This window comes from Protopterus annectens, chromosome 2.part0 (assembly GCF_019279795.1).
Source record: "Protopterus annectens isolate FY-2018-M chromosome 2.part0, PAN1.0, whole genome shotgun sequence".
In the NCBI taxonomy this organism is placed as follows: Eukaryota; Metazoa; Chordata; order Ceratodontiformes; family Protopteridae; genus Protopterus; species Protopterus annectens.
The window spans coordinates 967,820,055-967,843,372 of NC_056728.1; the positions used below are offsets into that span (position 1 = coordinate 967,820,055).

The window sequence follows — 23,318 nt, forward strand, 5'->3', positions numbered from 1 at the left end:
TTTCTGTTGCTTGAGTCAGTGTTAAAAGTTTTTGTACCAGAGTAATCAAAAAACAATTGCTTAACAGCAGTACTTCTAAACTCATACATATTATCGAGGTAATACCTTATTTTCTGTTTAACATTCTGCAATTGCTCCTCTTCTTGTGTTGTAAGATTGGGTCTATATTATATTTTCAAAAGTTTCAAACATTGAACACCATATGAGCGGTTTGTAATTTCTAAAATACAATAAAAAAATAAAAAGAAAGAAACTATACTTACCTAAACGCTGTATGCAGGGGAGCAAGCCCCACTGCACCCCACACCCCCGCTACTTAAATATTCCTACTCAGAGATCGCACTCCATTGAAGTAAAGGGAAAATATTCCCTATGGCGATTTCAGTGTTATGCGTACAACGTTTTGACCAATCGGGTTCGCTCTATACGCGTTTGCCATTTACAATTTTCAATCACATGATAGGAACCTGTAAGAGTCACCTTATTCTGCAACACTTTCACCTTTGTCAGTCCCCTCTAAAGTCTTGTTACTTAATCTCTTTCCTTATTTCTACTCTATTTTTAAGCTCCACTTTAATTTTATCTCACTCCCTAACTCTATTTTCAGAAGAAATTTCTATCTTCTCTAACAACTCCTGAATAATTTTCACTACCCATTCCTTAAATTCCTCTCTCTTCAACACATAGATGGGATAGGAATTAATAAAGAGCTGAAGGATTTTATCTGGGAGGGAAAGATAGCAAGAGTTAAGTGGGATACTTCGAACATTGGAAGGCAGACTGGGAAAACCTGATTTTCAAGGGGTATTTCAGAGCAATACAGTTAAGGCTCCTATACATAGCACAAAGATGACGAAACAGTGGGGAGCTCAGCTAACAAGGAGTGACTGGAATTTTGGATGCAGACTATTAAGTATAACAAAAATCATGTGGTAATTTAGATTAATAAAGCAGCTAAAAGTATTCTAACAACTAAGCCACCAGGGAATGGAGAAAGGAGATTCTGCCAGTAGGGATAAATGATATTAGGGGTACAGAAAATAGGCAAGGGGGGTTGGAATTTATTGTAGAAAACTGACAAAAGAACCAAGGTATTGGGAGCAAATAACTAGAGAGGGAAAGGTAATAGAATGGGAACACACCAAGAATTTGGAGTGAAGGTTTGAGATTGCTATCATTCATTGATAGGTAAGGCACAGTACAGGCAGAGATAGAAATGGGGGCAGGCCCTAAAAACGAAAGACCAGCACTGGAGCTTTTAGTAGAATCTAGAACAAAACATAGCCATTAAGAAATTAATAATTAGTAGAGCACATCATATAAAATATTGCATAACTACAAGAATCAGAAGAGGTTAGAAAGGATTGGGAAGAGACTAGATAAGAAATTCAAAGAAACAATGGGGGGGTATATGTATTCCTCCCAATATGCAACAAAGTCTAATAGATTTAGGATCTTTGCTTGGAAGTGTTCACATAGGTATTTTTATACTCAAAGTAGTCTTCAAATAATTTTTCCTCCGGTAGACAACTGTAGGTGTGATGGGGAAGAAAGATGCAAGTTGGAATATATTTTCGGGGAATGTAATGAGTTGGCAGACTTTAAAGATTCCCTGCAGACTGTTTTGTAGAAGATACTGATTCAGTAAATTGGTCTAACTAAGGAATTTATTTTGTTGACCTATGATACAGAATCAGAATTGCCTAAACATATTAAGGCCTTGCTGAGTCTAATTATGATGGCTGCCAAAAAAGCAATTACTAGAAAAAGGAAATCAAAGTCTAAATCAACTTTTTAGAAGTAGCAAAGATAGTAACAGAGAAAACACTTGGAATTGGCATCTGTAAAAAAGGGCAAGAGCAAATTACCTAGGAAAAACAGTAACTGTGGGATCAATACATGCAGAGGAGGAATACGGTTTACATGAAGGCTATGTAATGTTTGACAGTTCCTGGATATATTCTAAGTGATGTATGATTACACACATTGCTGACCACTCTAGCTGCAATGTACAACATTTGCAACTGAAACTGTGACAGTAGGGTTTATTTTCAGTTATGTAAATGTAAGACTGTCATATGTGATAATTTAATAAAGATGTTTCTTGTTTAAAGCAAAAAAACAAATACACCCCTAATGCCTGTTAAGCTAATAGTAACACAAAACTATGGACATTTTGAAATATTTATGTTTACCCTCATAAAAGAAATAGTAACACAAAACTATGGACATTTTGAAATATTTATGTTTACCCTCATAAAAGAAACAAGTATTCCAGACATGACAAGCAGATACACACAGTTGCCTCTACAAGCAATCACTTACTTGCTAGAGGAAAACATATTCAGTGTTGTTTTTTTTATTTGCTTCCCCTTAAAACGTTTTACTTAATCATGCCAAGGGCCTTAATCCCATCATTCCCATATGCAAGGGTAAGAAGTGCATAAAGTTTTCTTGTAACATGCTCTTTTTAGACTTTCCTCTTTTTTTTTTTTCTTTAAAACATCTCCGTGCCTACATTCCTTAAAACAGCGAAAGAAAAAAAGGGGAAACACAAAGGGGCATCCGTTTATTTCAGTATCCCTATTGCACTCGAAAATAACTGGAAAAGCTTAACTTTATAGCATGCAGATTATGTCATGCCTTATAAAAATCTACTGTTAGAAACAAAACTGTTTTACTTAGTTAACTCTTTCCTACCTCTTCCTCTCCTAAATATTCTTTCAAACATTAATGGCATGATGTAGGGCATATACTTTGGAGTGAGTCCCCTGCAAGTTTAACAAAGTCAATAAAGTCCAATAGTTTCAGGATTTCTTGTTCTGTCAGGTTTCATAAATATAATTAATGCTTTGTAATCCTATATGTCAAATTTCAGAGATGCTGGATTCCTTCCCATTGATAATCTATAAAATCTAGTCTCTGCTTCATTTCCAACATACTCAACTGTTATTCTAGTTAACTCTTGTACTTTGTGCATCTTAAACATTTTCCTTTTTAAACATTGGAAAAGGTTTCACTGGCAGTCTCTATGGGCTTTGTTAGCAGAAGAAAGTACAGTTGTGTACACTTACCATAAATGTAGATGTTAGAGTGTCTTCACTGTTGCAGTCATGACTGTAGGGTTCTCCCCTGCCGGCAGGCAGTCCTTGGTTGGACAGAATCCCAAAGTCTGGGTCCGGCGTCGGCTGTTCAGCCATGCTCCCTGACGTCAGAGCGCCAGGAGTACAAAGCTGACAGCCGACGCATGTTCTCCAGTTTTTCTTGCCCCAGATGTCAGGAGTTCCAAAATGAGTAAGATCCCATACCCTTTGCAAATACACCTCAGAAGAATGGTGAAAAAAGGAACCACACAAAAGAAAAAATAAGAGGGGACAGGAGGGAGGGAAACCCAGACTGCAACAGTGAAGACACTCCAACATCTACATTTATGGTAAGTGTACACAACTGTACTATGTTCATCGTGTTTCACTGTTGCATTCATGACTGTAGGGTTGAATCCCAAAGCAGAATAAAAGGGAGGTGGTCATAAAGTAGAGGCGGCTAAAAGGCCCTGCAAGACTGCAGAAGCAAAGCCTGCCCTAGACTTAGAGTAAAGAGGTAGATTGTAGTGCTTAGAAAAAGTATGCACTGAACTCCAAGTTGCAGCTTCCAAAATGTCCTTGGTAGGAACTCCTCTGAGGAAGGCAGCTGAAGTGGCAGCAGCTCTGGTAGAGTGAGTCCTTATAGTCCCTGGGATTTGCTTTCCATGGTGTGAATAGCAAAATCTGATTCCATGAACAATCCATTTAGAAATGATCTGTTTTGAAATGGCTTTACCTTGGGAACTTGAAGCATAAGAAACAAACAATTGCTCTGATTTCCTGATGTCCTTGGTTCTCTCCTGGTAAAACGTAGTTGTCTGTGTACATCCAAGGAATGCAAGATCCTTTCCCCCTTATTTTGAGGACTGGGGAAAAAAGTTGGCAAGTGAATAGTTTGATTTAAAGCCACTTTGGAAACCACCTTGGGCATGAAAGTAGGATTAGTCCTTAAAGACACCCTGTCTTGATGAAAAATAATATAAGGTTCCACAGCCATGAGAGCTTGCAACTCCGAAACTCTCCTGGCAGAGGTCAGAGCTAACAGGATGGCTGTCTTCCAAGATAAAAACTTGATGTCAGAAGTGGCAGCAGGCTCAAAAGGAGGTAAGGTGAGTTTTTCCAAAACATAGTTGAGATCCCAAGCAGGAATGGGAGGAGATCTAGGGGGCCTTAAGTTCTTAGCTCCTCTGAGAAACTGTCTCATGAACTGGTGGGAAAAGATTGGAGGGTCTGTATTATGAGCAGAAATAGCAGAGGCATGTATCTTTATGGAAGAGAAAGAGAGACCCTTATTGTAAGAGGTCTGTCAAGTAAAGTAAAATCAGAGGAATGTTAGGAATAAGAGGATCAGAATCCTGAGCCTGCATCCAGGAACAAAATCTTTTCCATTTTCCTGCATAAGATTTTCTAGTGCTAGGACGTCTGGCTTCTAAAATGACATCCATAACCTGCTTGGGTAGAAGAGAACGAATCAAAGACCCTGGATTAACCAGGCTGGCAGGCTGAGAGTTTTGACATGGGAGTGCAGAACCTGACCCTGGTGTTGGGACAGAAGGTTCGGAGTCTGTGGTAAAACCCAAGGGGGCTCCAGACAAAGGTTTTTCAGTGTTGGGTACCAAAACTGTCGAGGCCAATTTGGGGCCAGCAAGAATATCATCTTGGCCTTGTCCTGTTTGATCTTTAATAATACCCGTGGAAGAAGAGGAAGAGGTGGAAAGGCATACCCAGAGAGGTTTCTCCAACTGAATGATAGTGCATCCACTTTCCAAGCTAGTTCGTGGAATGTCCTGGTGCAAAAAATCTGTAGTTGATGATTGAGGTGGGATGCAAAGAGGTCTATGTGAGGACATCCCAGGACTGCTGTAATCAACTTGAATATTTCGGTGTCCAGCATCCATTCGTGTGGGTCCGATAGGTTTCTGTTCAGTCTGTCTGCCAGGAAGTTTTGCTTCCCTGGTAGAAACTGAGCTAGAAGGTCCAGTTTGCAAGCTAGAGCTGTGTTCCAAAGATCCATGGCTAGTCTGCAAAGGGGATAGGAATGAGATCCCCCTTGCTTGTTTATGTACCACATAACTGTGGTGTTGTCTGTCCGTATCAGTAGTTGTCCTGGTTGTAGAAGATTCCTGAAGGCCAACAGAGCATTCTGAATGGCTAACATTTCCTTTAAATTGATATGCAGGTGCTTCTGATCCTTTGTCCAAAGGCCCTGCAGACAGTTGCCCTGAAAATGGGCTCCTCATGCATAACCTGAGGCGTCCGTGGTTAGTATCCGAGTGGCAGAAGGCAGACCGAAGGGTTTTCCTTTGTTTGGAGTACATGCCTTGGACCACCAAAGAAATTCCTTTTGAAGACAAGGCAGGACGGAGATCTGTATGTCTAAACTGTGGCAATGCTGAGACCATACACTTTTTAGGTACCACTGTATTTTCTTCATATGTAGTCTTGCATATGGTACGAGAAGGATGCAGGAGGCCAAGTAACCCAAAGCCTGCAGGAATCTCCTTGCAGATAGCTTTATTTTATTTTATTTATTTTACATTTGTTGAAAGGGCTAGTCTAGCTGGATACATGTCCATTTTCAGTAGAGGCCCGGGTTGAAAAGCTCCACAATAAAGAGGTAGTTAATGTTGAGTTAATGTTGCCAAGGTTTTGAAAGTTGAAGCCAGCTGTAATTGTTTTTCTTATGTCAGAAATGCTATCTGGGTTGTTGTGTTTATAGAAGCACCCAGAAAAAATATCTGTTGTGAGGGTGTCAAATTTGACTATGTTTACAGTGAATCCCAAGAACTTAAGATTCTGAACAAACTCTAGATGCTGGAGTAAGACATCCTTGCTGTCTCTGCCTGAATAAGAGTCGTCCAGATAAGGGTAAATTTGAATTCCCTTGAGTCTGCAATAAGCTACTACTGGAGCCAGGCATTTGGTGAAGACCCTGGGCGCAGTAGACAATCCAAAGGGCAGCGCAGAGAATTGATAGTGCCTTGATCCGGCCTTGAACCGGAGGTATTTTCTGCATTCCTGCCTGATGGGAATGTGTAAATATGCCTCCTTTAAATCCAAAATTACCATCCATGCATTTTTGGTCAGCATTGGAAGTAGCTGCTGTAGAGTAGGCATCTTGAATGTTGGTATCTCGAGAAAAGTGTTCAAGACTGACAGATCCAGAATGGGTCTCCATGAATTTTGCTTCCTGGGGACTAGTAAGAGCCTTGAGTAAAAACCTTGTCCCATCTCTGAAAGTGAAACTAGTTCTATGGATTTCATAGCCAAGAGAGCTTCCACCTGGTTTAAGGCCTCTAACCATTGATGTTTTGGAAGATCTGGCCATCCGCTTGGTCTTGGTAGGGTATGAAAATGGAATTTGTAACCTCTTGAAATCACATCCAGAACCCACTTGTCTTGGGTTATACGAGTCCAATTTAGGTGAAAGAGAAAGTTTTCCTCCGAGGGGGGCTTCCAGGCAAGAAGTTCCTGCAGCCCAACAGAGGGAGTCATCGAGTCTGTTTTCTATGAGCTTGCGACCTGTCCTCTCCTCCCCTAGGGGTGGAAGCAGTCCACTGTCTTGGTCTATAAGAGGCTTGCGTTTGAGGCCTTCCTCGGGAGCATCTGTATCTACCCCTCTGAGGCCTATCTGAATTGGGAAAGGACCAATTTTTTGTAAGCCAATTCCTACTAAATCTGGGTGGCAGTACTTGTAAGAAATCCTTAACTGTTTGCATGGATTTTGTCTTGTCCTCCATCTTCATCACCTCTTTAGCTTTAGATCCAAACAAAACATTATGCTGAGCAGGAGCATCCAATAATTTAGCTTTTACTTGATCTGGCAAATTTTGTTCCTTTAACCATGCATGCCTTCTAATGACTGTGCCAGAGGCAGCAGCCCTACAAAAAGCCTCCAAGGCATCAAATCCACAGTGTAAACCATGCTTCCCAACTTGTTCAGTGGCATGCATTAAGTCATGTAATTCCTTATCTGCACAGGCAGAAATGGAAGTTAGCTTTTGTTTTAAAACAGACAGGAGAAATTGCTGGTATTTCAGCATATGAAACTGACAGTTTAAAGCCCTAATAGATAAAGTAGCAGAAGTGTACACTTTTTTGCCCCATCTTTCTAAAGATCTGGAATCCTTCTCAGTGGGGATGGGGTTTTTAGCATAAGCGGCCTTAACCCCCTTAGGACCCTGAGAAATGGTTTCAGGGTCAGCAGTAGGATTCTTGTATAAAAACTGGTGGGAATCAGGAACCCTATAATATCTGTCTGGCTTAACAGGAGCTGGAGGAAAAGAGTCAGGAGTTAAGTTAGCCTCCGAAAAAGCATCATCCACAATATCCAAAATAGGAGGAATAGCCAGGGGTCTATGTTGGGGAAGAAGAAGAAGAAAATCCCTTAGTCTTTTCTTAGATTCTGAGTACTCCTGTCCTTCCCAGTGAAAATGTTCCCTCATTTCATGCAAAGTTTCCCCAAGAGAGAAATCCTCAGGGGGAGAAGCTAAAGGAATGGATTCCTCAGCATCAGAATCCGCATAAGGAGGGAAAGAATATTCCTGGTCAGAAAAAGAAACTGAAGAAACAGAAGCCTGATCAGAGGAGTCATAACAAACTTCCTGCCTTGGCCTTTTATCTGGAGGGGGATGTGAACCCCTAATCATAGCAAGTCCTCCGCCATCTTAAGTAACGGTTTCTGAGACTTGGGTGCCGGATCAGAAGAGGCCTGGGCTGCAGTCTTTGATTTGGAAGGAGTCTTTGCCTTTGTCTTTGGCTTTGCCTTTATTAGAAGCTGAGTAAGCCTGAAAACCCCTTCGGAAGCCGGTACCTGCACAGCGGCTCCAGACCCATCCGAAGGAGCATTGTCCGAAGGTCCTGCAACAGAAATATTCAAAGGCCTAGTTGGCTCCTTGTGGGAGTCCGTTTCGGCCATCGGTTCCGAAATGGCCTATGACAGGGGCTGCAAAAGCGCCTCACTGACAACGGCCGAACCTGAAGCTGGCTCTGCTTGTACAACATCATCTGATTTGGACCTCGGAGGCCTGTCTTTATCCTTGCGTCATTTTTGAACTCCGGTAGCCGGAACCATATCCGACATTTTATAATTAAAACACCTACCGAAGTAATAAAATGCAAAATCGTACCTTTGTTTAATCGTACGTTGATTGAATCTAGCACAAAACCGACAACTAGCTACGTGTTGGTCAGGGCCCAAGCAAGGAATACAGTAAGAATGAAAATCCTTATGAGGTATTTGCTTCCCACATGAAATACAACTATTAACTTTTTCTGACATCAGACTGGAGCAAGAAAAAAAGTTTCCCCAACGGGGTACTTAGCTTTGAGTAGGAGAAGAAAGTCTTCGGACTGAAGTACGTTTATAAAAAATTGTCAGGAGTCAGCCGACCGGCACTTGCGAACTGCTATCACCGCACGGCAAGAAAGACTGGAGAACATGGCATCGGCTGTCAGCTTTGTACTCCTGGCGCTCTGACGTCAAGAAGCATGGCTGAACAGCCGACGCCGGACCCAGGCTTTGGGATTCTGGCCAACCAAGGACTGCCTGCCAGCAGGGGAGAACCCTACAGTCATGACTGCAACATTGAAACATGAACATCAAGAAGCAGAAACTCCTTTCGTTTCACAGCTCACTTTTTGTTGGACAAACTTTTGTATTTCTTCCTTAGCATGTTCTGTATCAAGAAATGATTTTGACCCTCCAGGAAAGAATATTCCAGAAATAGCTGGATACAGCAGCTTGAGTCTCACGCCTGCTTAACTTTCTCTGATTAGTGGACTAAATTTACTTTTCTGCCTGGGTGTACAATCATTTTACACAAACACACTATAGTCTCCCACTTACAGTACTTTGTCCTCCTGCCATAGTTTTGCCAGAATCAACTATTTCTGCTGGTAGGATTGCAACTTTGGTATTAATGGTCTAGGCTGCTTTCTGATTATCAGGTTTGTAGAACACACACACACACACACACACACACACACACACACACACACACACAGTACCATTTCAATTAACTGCTGTGGAATACAGGTCCAGTTTGAGCTTTCATAAAATTAATACATTTTGTTCCTTATAGCTTTTCTCTGGTACAGCACAAAAGCTCAGGTTTTGTTTCATATTCAGCCAGCAGTTTCTTTATTTTGACCTTAAATTTTTGCTGTTTTATCATCTCATCTCAATATCTGCTTAAAGCTTCTTACATTTTTTCCAGTCTTTTGTTATTCGAGTTGATATGCTCCTTCAGTGTTTGAGTACATCTGACATTTATCTCTAGGTTACTCAGTCATGTTTTGCAATAAAGCTGGAGCTTGCACTGTCTTTTGCTGAACAGCTGCCTAATTCTTCCTGGTTCACAGGCATTTACTAGGCTAATGGCCCTGGAGCCTTTACAAGCCTAGCTCAAAGGAGTACCCCTGGCATTGTGCCACCAGACCTTAGTTCCCAGTGCCTCTGTTGAATAAAGCCACTGAAGTGATCCCTGGGGTGATTTTTTTTTTTTTATTTCCCATCCCCTCATCCGGATTTCTCTTGAACAGGGCCAGTGAGGTGCTCTGCTTGACATGTATGGGAAGTCTATTCCATAGCATGGGCAGACTGTGGGTTATGAACTTTTTGTTCCAGCATGTTCTGTTGATTGTGGTAATGAGGTTGAAGTCTCTGGAGCATGTGATGCAGAGAGATTGGGAGACTTCTTTAGATGTAGCATTTCTAACAGAGCTGGGTCAGACATGGCTTTTAAGTCAAGCAGAGATCGCTTCTAACTAGGCGATATGAGACTGAGAACAGTTGGAGTTTTTTGAGTCTGTCCATATAGGACAAATGTTTAAGGCATAGGATCCTCTTTGTAAGGTACTTTTGTGGACTCTTCAGTTGTTGCAGGTGTTTGGTGGTACACGCCAAATGGGGCATTGCACTCAATGACTGGCCTAATGAGGGAAGAGTAGAAGGAGACGACAGATTCCTTCCAGGATGCAAAACCCTTAGTAATGAGATGTGCCACATAGGACTTTCTGACTACACTGGCAATATGGTGGTCAAAAGAGAGGTTGCCATCAATCTGTTTCCCAGATGTCTTATAACGCCTTCTGTGTTCAGTGGACTACCATCAATATGGTAATTCATGGGAACCGTGTTTTTCCCAAAGGGGATAACAACACATTTTTTGGCATTGAGCTTAAGGCCATGGTTCTGACACCAGTCATTGGTCTCAGTGAGGCCTTTCTGTAGGATGTCAACATCACTCCAGGAGTTAATAGCTCCCAACTTGCAACTGTCTGCAAGCTTTATCAGCCAGAGTCCCTTTGTGTTGGCCTGGACTTCAGAGAAGTACATACTAAACAGGACAGGAGACTCAGGACTGAACCCTGTGGGACTCCACTAGTGTCTCGTCGGCAGTCTGACTTGGAGTCAGACACTTTCACACTGTGGGTTCTACCTGTGAGCCAGTTTGCAACCCACCTAGTGATATAGGGGTTGATGCCTAGCTTAGTGAGTTTTTCTAGTATTCCTGAGTGGGGAATGGTATAGAAGGCCTTGGCCAGATCAAGTTAGGCTATATGAGCCACCTTGCCTTCATCCACAGCTCTGGTGACTGACAAAGAAGTTGACCAAGTTGAGCAGTCATGCTCTACCCTTCTTAAAACCAAACTGTGTGGGATCCAGAGTTTGGAGATTCCCTATACCCTTGTTTATTAGGTCCATGATTATTGTGTTCCATAGCTTTGCATATTAGACTTGTCAGGCTAATGAAGCAATAGTTCCAAGGGTCTGTAAACACTCCTATGTGGAGAGGGATGACTGTAGCAGTGTGCTATTTGGTAGGGACAAACCCTGAGATGAGGCCATGACTGAACAGTGCACACAGGTGAGGTACCAGTCCACTCTGTAGTTCATGCAGAACACAGCCAGGGATATTGTCAGGTCCCATGCAAGCTGTATTCTTGGCCTTGAACAGTGCTATTTTGAGCTGTGCAATACTGGGTGGGTGCCTTGCAATCTACTGGTATTGTGACTAGTCTCTTGAGGGGGTAAAGCTGGCACTGAATCTGTCGCCCAGTAGATTGGCAATATCTGTTGGCTCGATATAGGATTTAACATTGTGCAGTAGCTCAGAGCAAATATGGGTATTGCCGTGGAGATTCTTTATATAACTATAGAAGGCCAGTGGTTGTCTTTGCTATCTGCTGCGCTTCTGTTCTCCTAGCTAGCTTTAGGGGATTTGATGAGGGATCTCAACTTTTTGTGGAGGATAAGGGAGTTTTTCCAGTCTTGGAACTTCATCCTATTCCGCATCAGTTTCCTCCTCCTGTTGTAGAGTTTGTTTATGGCAGGGGACCACCAGATTGGCTTTTTTTTTTTTGGAGAAGAGCATCTTGGTTCTGTTCAGTATGGCGAGATCCACGCATTTCTGTACATGTTCATACAGTGCATTGGTGTATGATTTGGCAGTTATGCAACTGATCTCCATTTGCATGGGTGCCGTGAAGTTAGCCACCTCTGTTTTTAGGAGCCCAAAGTGCCTTCTCACATTTTGTGATGGATTTTCTTTTGGGTTCTCTGAATTTCTTTTTAGCTGGCACTCAGTTACAGAAATTATCCAAAAAGACAAATTCACTGGCTCTCTAAGTTTCTGTTTTCCCACTGGAAGAACTGAAATTAAGCTGTCACTCAGTGTGCAGCCATATTGGAAGTCTCCCCTCCACCATCTTAACTCAACTCCTTGCGATTGCCTTTGTGATTTCTTGCACATCTCTCTTACTGGCATGCAGCCCCACTGCAATTTCTGGTTTTGTCTTTTCTTTGTGGGAGTTTCACCATCTGGGACATCCTCAGTGTCTCTGCAACATCTCTCCTATGTCTAACGCAGCTCATGCAGTCCATGTCTTCCATGGAAGACAGATTTCTACTGCTTGAGTTGTTTAGCTGTCTGCTTTATTTAAGCTTTAAAACATCCTTCATATTGTGTAACAAAAACATTCTCCACTGTACTTTAACTGCGCACTATTTCAACCATGCAGCTGTTTCACTCGTTCTTACCTCATTTATTAACTCTAGCATAGCCTTACCTCATTTATTAACTCTAGCATAGCCTTACCTCATTTATTAACTCCAGCGTAGCCTTTGTTTGTCCTAGAGTGTTTCTCGGTAATCTTTGACCAGCTTTATGAGCATCCCTGCAAATGTGACAACCAAGTCTTTTTGCCTCGCTGTTTATTTTATTTTTTTCTTTTACAGCAGAGGAATGGAGACCTGCAATAACATGCACGAGTCTGCTTTTTGCTGCCTGTCCAACTTTGTGTACCCTACTAGTATTTCCTGATTTCATGGTAGCAGCCAAATCTCGTGCATCACCTTGCATTACAAATTGCTCCAGTTCACTGTTGCTCGCTCTCTCTTGCATTCCAGTTATCCTGATATTATGCCTCGAGTTGTTTTCAGTATCATCCATGTTTTCTCACTTCTGTATGTTATGTGCTGTAATCTGAATTTGTTCCTGTGGCTCTGTTTTAAGTTGTGCTTTATCTTCATCCATGTCTTGCAGCTTTTCCCTTCTAGTATTTCCACTTCTGTTTGTTGTTCTGTTGCCAACTTAAAGGAGCTCACATCCTAGTCTGCAGTGATTACCTCTTAACAATGCACAATTGCTCTTCCTTATTTGCAAGTTTATAAATGGCCATTTGTTTCCTCCTTTTGTTCCTGTTCACTCAACTTTCTTTCTGGGTTGCTTTTTCTCAATGGAAAAAATATTTTTCTCCAAACATCTGCAGGCCTTTTCCAGAGCTTTAGGCTTAGGCATGCTGCACCGTCAATGACGCCAATTTTCACTGATAAATGTAAAACGTCAAAAGCTTTTATAAAGCAAACCAAACCATCACAAATGGAACAAGCAAAGACTGCAAAGCCACCTACTGGTTTGGAGATCACATGGTTAAACATTGCCCTCAAAACAAAAAATTAAACTTAGACCCACTTAAATATTATACCCATCAGGCTTCTCAGAGGTGGGACAGGAGCAGAGATGAACCAAAGATGAGGACTCTGACAGTGAGAACTACCAGTGGTACCTGCACTCTTAAGGATTTTTTTTCTAACTTCTTCAAAGACTAAATGGAACCTACAATATCAAACACCTGGCTTTTTCACTAAACTGAAGAAAAAAAAAAAACAGTAAAAAGTTTCCACTTTTCCTTACTGAATAATTTACCATTACACCATGGTGGCTAACATTCTTTTTCTGTGTCACAAAGATAAAAGTCTGACTGCAAAACCACAGACTCGTGAGCTAACAGAGCTGGAGAAGTCTGTGTGAGAACAGCTAAATCTATTTCAACCATCTCTTAACAGATGGAGTCAGCCCAAACAGCTACACTACTGACACCCACTGGTGAGACAGGCGTATGGCATGTATCATGTGAGCTAGGGACTTGTACTGGATGGAGAGTGTATTCCAGAGAATGTGAATTCTCTGAGATGCATATCTGTCTCTCCAATATATCTTATTTATGTCAAAAAGAAACTTTAGGCCTTTGGATCTAGCAGTTCTGACACTATTTTATGGACACACAAAAGGTTCAGAGCATGGCCCAAAGATGCCCTGTTAAGACATGCATGGATCACCTCTACAGAGTCGATAGGAGACAGAGTAATGAGATAGGGCTTTGAGTCAATCCACATACAATGGCACGTTAAGGGTTGTATTTTTTAAGGAACTTTTGCAGACATTCCATTTGTTGGTCGGGTAGATACTGACAGGGGTATTATACTCTAGGATAGGTCTGATGAGGGCCAAGTACAGTGATACCTATAGTGATACCTCCTTGGACCTACATGCCATGCCCTTTCTTGTAAGTTAAAGATCACAGAAGGATTTTCTCACTACCCTGACATATGCTGGTTGAAGGCTAGGTTACTATCTACATGAGTTCCCAAGATCCTTGACTACTGAGTGAACTCTTAGGGATGTTTCATTGATTAATTAGTTTGAGGTAAAAGACTTCCCAAAAGATACAATAATGCATTTCTTGGTACTGAGTTTTAAGCTGTGGCACTGTCATCAGTGATTTCTCTGTGTTAGACCTTCTTATAGGGTATACGCGTCTTGGGGAGAATTCTAGGATTGCTCACAGTTTGTAATCAAACTTTATCAAAGATCTTTGATATGTTTGACTTCCTAGATGTAAATGCCAAAGACGAGTGGACCCAGTACAGAGCCTGGAGAGAGACTCCACTAGTTACTAGCCTAGCCTCTTTGTGAAGGTAGTCTCACCAATACCAACCTCCTGGGTCCTATCCATGAGCCAAGCATGTTAACCAGCACAGTACACAGGGGGTTTATGCTTAATTCTGTAAGTTTAACAACGTCATACTGGAGTGCTGTTTCAAAATGCCTTAGCCAGATCAAAGTAGGCAGTATGCACTGTTTTACCTTCATTCATTGCCTTGGCAACTTTCAAAGTCCACAAGGTTCAGTAGGCATGACCTTGCTTTGACAAAGAAACTGGGATGCAGCCAGTGTCTGGGGGTCACCAACACCAACGTCTTTCCTGAGGACTTCCATAATACTTCCTTCCATAGTTTTGCAAATAAAACCAGTCAGACTAATGGGGTTGTAGTTTCCAATATCTTTTGATGGTCTGCCCTTAAGGGGGATGACTGCCGCAGTCCTCCATTTTTGTGGCACAAAGCCTGTTTTAAGACTATAGTTAAACAGTAATACCACTGGCCCTGATAAGTCATGTTGCAGAATATTCAGGAGGAATCCTAGGATATTACTGAGGCTCAGCTCACTGAAGCTGTGTTTTTGGCTTTAGCGAACATGGCCAGAACAACCTCTCTGCTTACAGTCAGACGGGTTATATATGAGGGTATTTCGTTGGGGGGGGGGGGTGTTGGGGTTTGAGTAGGGAGTGAAGTTGAAATTGAATTTGCCAGCCAGATTCACTACATAACTCGGCTTATTGAACGTGGCACCATTAACCAGCTCAGCATACTGCTGTGTGCTGCCTTGAAGATTTCTGACATAGTTGAATGTGGCTTTATAGTGTTTTTTTGCCTGGGAAACACTTTTACCCTTGAAATTAGTTTTAATGGATTTAATTATCCCCTTACTTGCCCTGTTTAGTTTGATGACAGAGTTCTTATCTTTACAGCAATTACACTTCCTGATTTTAGACTTTTTTTGGTGTTGTTGCACATCCTGTTTAACTTGGATACCACCAGGGTGGTTTACTTTTGGAGTTAGGTTTTTGCTAACTTCTGGTAGGTACAGCAGCCTCTATGCATCCACTGACATGGCTGTACAGGGTTTCTGTGAACAATTCTGCACAATCTGCTGTGTTCTCTGGGCTTGAAAGGGTATTACATTTTGATAAACTCACTTAATAAAAGGTGGTTTTGCTTTGAATAATGCCTGTTAGTGGATTCACTGTCATGACGGTTGATTTTGATGGAGAGAGCTTTTTAGTCAGACCCTTAAAAGGGAGGACATGACACTAGAAGGAGTGCAGTGTTCTCATACTTGTGAGTAAGAGGTCTAGTGAGTTGGAACCTCTAGTGGGTGTATGCACTAACAGATCAAGACTATATTCCTGAATCTGTGTCTGCAGATTTGAGGCAACGTAGGATTTCCATAGGTAGGTACTAGGCTATCTGCCCGAAGGCATTTATAAGCCTAGCCAGAATGTGTTGGTTTTCGCTGCCCCCTTTGTGCCCTGTGCAGCTGTTCAGCACAGCCACTGAAGTGATCCCCAGGGTAAACTGTTTCCCATCCACTCGTCAAGGTTTCTCTTGAGTGTTAGCAAGGCGCTCTGCCTAATGTAGATTGGAATCTTGTTCCAAAGCATGGAAGTCTCTGGGACAGGAATCTATCCCTCCAGGATGTCTCATTTATTGTTGTGGTGAGGTTTAGATTCCTAGAGCGTGTGGCTTGAGGGGATATGGTTTTCTTTAGGTGGAGCATGTCCATCACCTGTTGCAGGTCTTGTAAGGTACATCCCAAATGGGGTGTTATACTCTATGATGGGTCTGATGAGTAGAGGGGCATAATGACCTCTTTTGATATGGATGCAAACCTTTTTGTTATTAGGTGGGCCACATAGAAGGATTTTCTAACCACTTTGGCAATGTGATTATCAAAGGAGAGATTACCATTTACTTGGGTCCCCACATCCCTTAAGTCTTTCGTATTTAGGGGACTACCACCTATGTGGTAGTTTGTGGGTACTTTTTTTCCCAAAGGGGATGACTATGCACTTTTTGGCATTTAGCTTGATTTTTATCAGCTTGATTAGCTGATTTTGATACCAGGTATCAATCTCAGTGAGACCCTTTTGGAGGATGTCTGTGTCAGCCGGAGTGTCAATTATAGCCCCTAGTTTGCAGTCGTCTGCGAACTTGGTCAGCCATAGTCCTCCTGTGCTTGACTGTACCTTTAAGTATATGCCGAACAGGAGGGGTCCTAGGATTGAGCCCTGGGGAACGCCACTTGTAACCGGTTTAGAGTCAGACCTAGCTCCCGCAACTCTCACCATGTGGGTTCTGTCCATGAGCCAGTTGGCAACCCATCTTGTGACGTAGGGGTTATGTTCAGGCTGGTGAGCTTGTCTATAATACCAGAATGTGGAATGGTGCTGAAGGCCTTTGTGAGGTCTAGGTAGGCTGTGTGTACCATCTTTCCCTTGTCTATAGCCTTGTTAACTATCTCAAAGAAGCCCACCACGTTCAGGAGGCATGAACTGCCCTTAAAGCCAAACTGGGTAGGGTCCAGAGTTTGGAGGTTCCCAATGTCTCTGTTAATGAGTTCCATGATGATGCACTCCATAGCCTTGCAGACCAAGCTAGTCAGGCTTATAGGGCAATAGTTCCAGAGGTCTGTTCTGGCTCCACCTTTGTGGCGTGGAATAACCGTTGCTGTGCCCCACTCTATGGGTACATAGCCTGTGGAGCAGCTGAGTTTGGACAGTGTGTTTAGGCGAGGGGTTAGTTCATCTTTGAGCTTGTGTAGGTTGCAGCCTGGGACATCGGGTCCCATTGATGCTGTGTTTTTGGCTTTGGAAAGGGCTGTTTTAACCTGAGTGTTTGTGATTTCAGGGGCTCTACCTTCTTCTGGTATGGTTATGGGGCCTTTTAGAGGTGAGAGGGGGGTAAAGTTTGCACTGAACCTGTCTGCCAGGATGTTGGCGATATCAGTCGGTTCAGTGTATTGTGCCATTCTGCACTAACTCCGAGCAGATCTGAGCATTGCAACTTAAATTCTTGACACACCTAAAGAATGCCTTGTGGTTATCTTTGGAGTCCTTGGCAATTTTTCTTCCGATGCTCGTCTTGGATGATTTTATGAGGGATTGTAGTTTCTTGCCGATACTGATCAGGGATGTCTTCCCTTCTTGGGATTTTACTCTTTTCTGTACTAGTTTCCTCTTATTGTAAAGCTTGTTTATGGCAAGGGTCCACCAGGCTGGTTTCCTTTTCTTGGAGGAGCGAGTCTTGGTTTTGCTTGGGATAGCACAATCCATGCATTCTTGTAGGTGCCCGTAGAAATCATTAGTAAAGGATTTTGCAGCTTGGAGCTTTGAAAATTTCCACCTCAGTCTCAAGTAATGTGAAGTTTGCTTTTGAAAAGTTTTTTAAGGTTGTTTCCTTGTCCGGGGGGGGGGGGGGGTGGATCTCCAAAGTGATTTATTTATGGTCAGATCTAACCAGCGAGGGGGTTGACCATGTTGGTGATGACTAGGTCCAATAGGTTGTCACCTCTGGTGGGAGTGTTCACCAGTTGATCCAGGGCGTTTGAGTTTATAAATTCTAGGAAATATTGGACAAGGGAGTTAATACTGGAGTAGTTCTCCCAGTTAATGTTTGGGTAATTGAAATTGTCCAATATTAGGGTGTTTGGTAGGACCTTTAGGTTTCCAGAAACACAGAATGGGGGTCCTGGGACATGTTGTGTGATCTGTAGCAAGCTACAATTTGAATTGCAGTTTTACCCATTGTTAGTTGCATGTGGATGATCTCTGAAGCATCGTGCTGTGCCACTATCCTGGAGGTGTGGGTATCCTTGATGAATACGGATATGTCCCCACCTTTTATATTTCGGTCCGGGTTTTGTGGCTGAAAAATATGGTACGAGTTGTAGCCTGGTAGTGTTGGTGTGCTTTCTGGACCCTTAAACCAGGTTTCTATTACTGCACATATATCGATTTTCTCCATACTGAGGAGTGTCTCGAGTACTTGCATTTTGAGGTTTAGACTTCTGGCATTGATTAGCATTACCCTCAGTATTTTGTTACTTGTGCTACTTACAGAGGTGGGTTTGTCTTTTGAGCCTTGCCTAAAAAAGGCACTAAAAGGGTGGCAAGAGCCTTGGCCAGTATTCGAAAGCCTAAGGGTGACAGGTGCAAGCTGTCTCTAACAAAGCAGCGTGGATTGTCGAGCATGTCATTCCAGGTGGACAGACACTGGATCCCCTTTAAATGACAACAGAAACTTAGCCAATTGTTGAAATTGATATTTTTTTCTCTTTATACTGTGGTATCATTCTTGGTGAGGGCAGGATGCTACTCAGGGTCATAACAGCCTGGGCTATGTGATCAGAGAGCTCTTCCATGTCTCTTTTCATGTAGTCCAGGGAGGTACGGCTCAGGTCATTCACACCAGCATGGACAATGAAAGTCATATTTGTACTTGTTCTGGAGTGACCCGAGTGCTTGCGTTATATGGCGGATCCTGGCACCAGACAGGCAGCTAACAGTAACCTTCTCCTTATTCAGCCTAGTGAGTGGGATGTCAGTGTTCCAGTCTATAAATGGGGTAATTAAAGTCCCCCACGAGAAATTTCGTTGGACAGAAAGGGTCTCTAGTACATCTAAGTATGCGCTGTAAGATTCTTTGGATATGCAGAGTGACCTACGGCTAGCTAGGATATGGTACAGAGTGGTGATCTGGATAAACTCCAGCACGTCATCTTGCTTAACCAACCGTAAAGGTATGCTTATTACTGACATATATTAAGATACCTCCAACTCAAGCCAGTCTGTGCAGCTACTGGTCTAAAGTGTGCAGGGCACCAAAACCTTGTACTGCTGGGGTACTCTGCCACTTTACATCATGTCTCCGTAACTGCACAGATGTCAGTATCCTCCCATGCTGACAAATATTGGATCCCTACTACCAAAATTAGAAACACCACAAAGTATCCAACTGCCCAAATAAATCCTGCAAGCATGATGAGTTAACGTACTGTTTATTACAAAAAATCACAAAGCGCTTTTCGTCAGGCCACATAGCCCAACTTCTTCAGATAATTATGCAATATAGGCCATACACTATATAGGAAGTGAAAAGTCAGTTGGTTCCTGAATCAGCAGGAATCAGCTGCTCTTAAAGTGGCAACCACCTTCACTCATTACCTAAAGTATATAGCTTAAACAGTTCTCATCTAACACTTGATAAATAGTGTAAAAGATCAGTGTAAAAAATTGGACTTTCAGCTTAAGTCAGGTTTTGCTGTTTTTCACTTACATGTTTTTTATTGACATGCTTTTAAGGTTTATTATACAATAGATAATTGTTTTTAGATTTTTTTACACTGATCTTTTACACTATCTATTTTAAAATATTATTTTAAAATATTGCTTTAAAACAATGTGTTAGATGAGAACTGTTTAAGCTATATACTTTAGGTAATGAATGAAGGTGGTTGCCACTTTAAGAGCAGCTGATTCCTACTGATTAAGGAACCAGCTGACTTTTCACTTCCTTTTCACTTCCTATATAGTGTACGGCCTATGTTGTATAATTATCTGAAGAAGGTGGGCTATGTGGCCTGATGAAAAGCGCTTTATGTGATTTTTTGTAACAGTACGTTAACTCATCATGCTTGCAGGATTTATTTGGGCAGTTGGATACACTGTGGTGCTTCTTTTGGTAGTACGGATATAGTTTGTCTTAAATATTGGAGCCCCTTAGAATGACACCAAAAACTCAGTCAATTGTTAAAATCAATCATCTTTTTTTTCATACTGTGGCATCATCCTTAGTGAAGGAAATATGCTAGGCTCATACCAGCCTGAGATAGTGACAGCATCATAATAGCTCTCTTCAAATAGTCCAAGGAAGTACTTCTCAGGTCATTTACACCTACATGGACTACGATGGAATCATACTGGTACCTGTGGTTGAGTTGAATGAGTGCATCATTTGGTGAAGCCACCATCTTCTTCAGCCTGGTTAAAGGGTCATAAGCATGTCTTACAATGGAGTCCCCTATAGCTAGAGCCCTAGGAAGTGTGTTTGCTTGCCTTATCAGCTTTGTAGTTGGGTCTCCACAGAGTGTGGCTCTGTGTGTGGTGTTAAGTGTTGCTTTTGGGTTTGCTTAAGATACGTTTTGCCAATGGACAGTCTAGGAGGGCTTTGCTGTTTAGGAATTGAAGTACCTCTGCATGTCTTGGTCTGTGAATGCACTATGCGCTAAATGTGGTGGGAGTGTTGTGTGGTTTTCACAACCTGGTATCTGCTTGATGTGTGAGTTTAGCCATCAGTGACATTGTGTAATTACACCTCTCACAAACTGTATCTGTTACTTTAAGGATAGCACGTCAGCAAACATGAGAACTGCTACATTGTCAAAGTCAAAAGAAACAAAAGCCAGTAATGCACTTGCCGTTCACAGAAGAATTGCTACATTGTCTCAGGATACCCACTAGCCATCAACATTGTTGCAGAAAAGTTAGGAAACTGCATATTCACGTTGCTTGGTCCTTTAATTGGTGAGTTACAAGAGTGTAGATTACTGGGGCTTACAGAAAGAAGGCCGTTAAGGGTGCTTTACTGGGACAGTTATAAAACACTAAATTCTACTAAATGTAATGGCACTGTCACTCAATGTACAAAGTAGGTGTTCTAAGCCTTTTGGTACATAACGTTTTTGCACTACACGTATTGTTTTACAGGGTACAGTTTTATGGACAGTTCTGCATGGAAAATTTGAGCGTTTCCTAACTCAGATAGACCAGGCACACACCTCCTGCCACAAAATGACCAATCCCACTCCCCCATTGTAAAAACAAAGTAAAAAGAATCCCACAAGTGCAATGCTTACAAAAGGTGATTTAATGGCAAATAATCTAACAGCAGTGGTCTGTCACTCTGCATGCAGTTAAACACAGTCAGTTCCAAATGAGCTTCTGTGAATAAGAAACAGAGAAAATGATGTATCCTTCACTAAAGTGAAAGTTAAATAATCTCCTTTCATGGACTTACTTCAAATAACTGTATGCTTTGAACTCACCTGTTTGATAGGCCAGCAATATTTCCTTTTTTTGGCAGTTATTCCTCGATGCTAAGATTTCTATCAGTGTTGGCTCATCAGTTCCAGAACCCTGTAATGCAGCACAAGCAACTAATCAACAGCTATTCTGACAAGCTACAGGTGCATAAAGCAAAGTGACAAGAAATGGAAAACTTGCATTAACACATATGGGAGTATTCCTGCTTACCTATGCAAGTATCCAACAGGTACAATAACAGCACTGGTACCTCACACAGAAAAGACCATATTCTTGATAACTGTGGCTAAGAGTATACACCAGTAATATCTGTCTATACTACTCAATGGGAGTTTACATAATGGTTAAGATGTTTATTGCACAGGCACAAGGTACAGGATTTAATTCTCACTTTTAGTCACTGTCTGGTGATTGACTACACATGTAAGAGTTGGCAGGCTGATTTGCCTAATATTTACCTATGAACCTAAACCCTCTGAAAGGTCACTTGGTTAAATAACATAAAAGTCAGAAAGGCATTTTATAAAGGTAATCATTTTTTTCCAGTTACATACTTCTCCTTGACACTGTCAACCTGCTATACATGGAGATGAAGCACATGGACCTGCCAGGTATACTCAAACATCCATGGCTGATCAACTTCTGCCCCTTTTCTAGTGGAGTGAAGGGAAGGTCTGAGTTGTCCTAACCAGTCCTCCAGACATTCTACCCTGCTGAACATGATAATGTGAATATTTCTGTCTGTCTGAACTACTAAACAGGATTTTGAGGCGACATGGGTTGCTCCTGGACTTTCATCATAGGCAATCTTTTCAGGAATACACAGACTTCTGAGAAATAGGAAGCTATGCTTGAATAACTCTTGCTCTTGCAAAGGGGTAGTGTGCAGGCTGTGATGCCCAAAACTAGATCCAAGAAGCTCTTGATGCATTAAACAAGACTGGGGTGGGATGTCCAAGTTGATCCTGCAGTGTAATAGAAAATATGTAAACATGCCTGAGGGACTTTCTCTGGATACCTATAAATGTATCCTCAGCATTAATTAAGGATCAAAACTACCAGGTGTTCAAACAATTAGCTGAAAAAACAGGGCAGATGGTACATAAGCACCAACACAATATTCTTCTTAAGTCTCCTTGTTGGCACTTAAAGCAGCATCTTGTAAACTGCTGAACCACAGTGTCACTTACCAACAGCTACACACTACAACTGGATGGCACTGGTGGGACTTACAAGGGTAGGACAAATGTTTTCAACGGTTATCCTATTGCGTACATGTGTAGCTATCAAAGGAATAATAGTCCCATGATGTGAAACAAAAACTACCATGTTTTTCTCATACAGTATAATTGTTTTCTGGTAAGAACTGCTGGAGCTCTTCCTCCTAACTAAATAGCACAAGTGGCAAGCAGTCCCTACCACTGGGAGCTCTTCCTCCTAACCAAATAAAAGTGGCATAAAGGGCAAGCAGTGTCTACCATTGCTACTATTTCTGCACAACAAAGTGCTCTGTATGTGGTACTTTCCAACAATGCCTTTGTCTTTGATCTTACACTATCACTAAAGTGAACATCTGCCATTCTAGAATCATTTGTTTAGTTTCCACAATGTCCACTCAATTCAGCCATACTGGAAGTCCAAATGCTGATACCATGCATGGCTAAACTCCTAGTAAAAAGTGGACTTAACCATGGAATATAACTTTCACCGATGGTGACAAATACACACAAGCAATATTAATGACTCAAAGTAGCTATAACAAAGTGATGTAATCAATGTGGCAAGTGACATGCGACTACTAAAACAACTGACACACCCAAATGACTGGATGTCACTATCTGACATCAAGATAGCAAGCACAGATGGGGTTTGAGTCCCATCATTGTCAACCAAGGGTGAAGTAACAGCAAGGTGCATACAAGGAGTACACATCTATTTCACTAACTC

The 23,318-nt window shown here is 41.9% G+C and overlaps 1 protein-coding gene across 1 annotated transcript in view; it reads right to left on the reverse strand.

The window, feature by feature from the left end:
• Nucleotides 1–23,318, reverse strand: part of LOC122792798 (annexin A3-like) — an 825,182-nt gene that overhangs the window by 350,481 nt on the left and 451,383 nt on the right. The window contains exon 7 of the mRNA XM_044060366.1: nucleotides 21,374–21,464. Within this exon, the coding sequence (XP_043916301.1) occupies nucleotides 21,374–21,464 (91 nt within the window). The remainder of the gene's footprint in view (nucleotides 1–21,373; nucleotides 21,465–23,318) is intronic.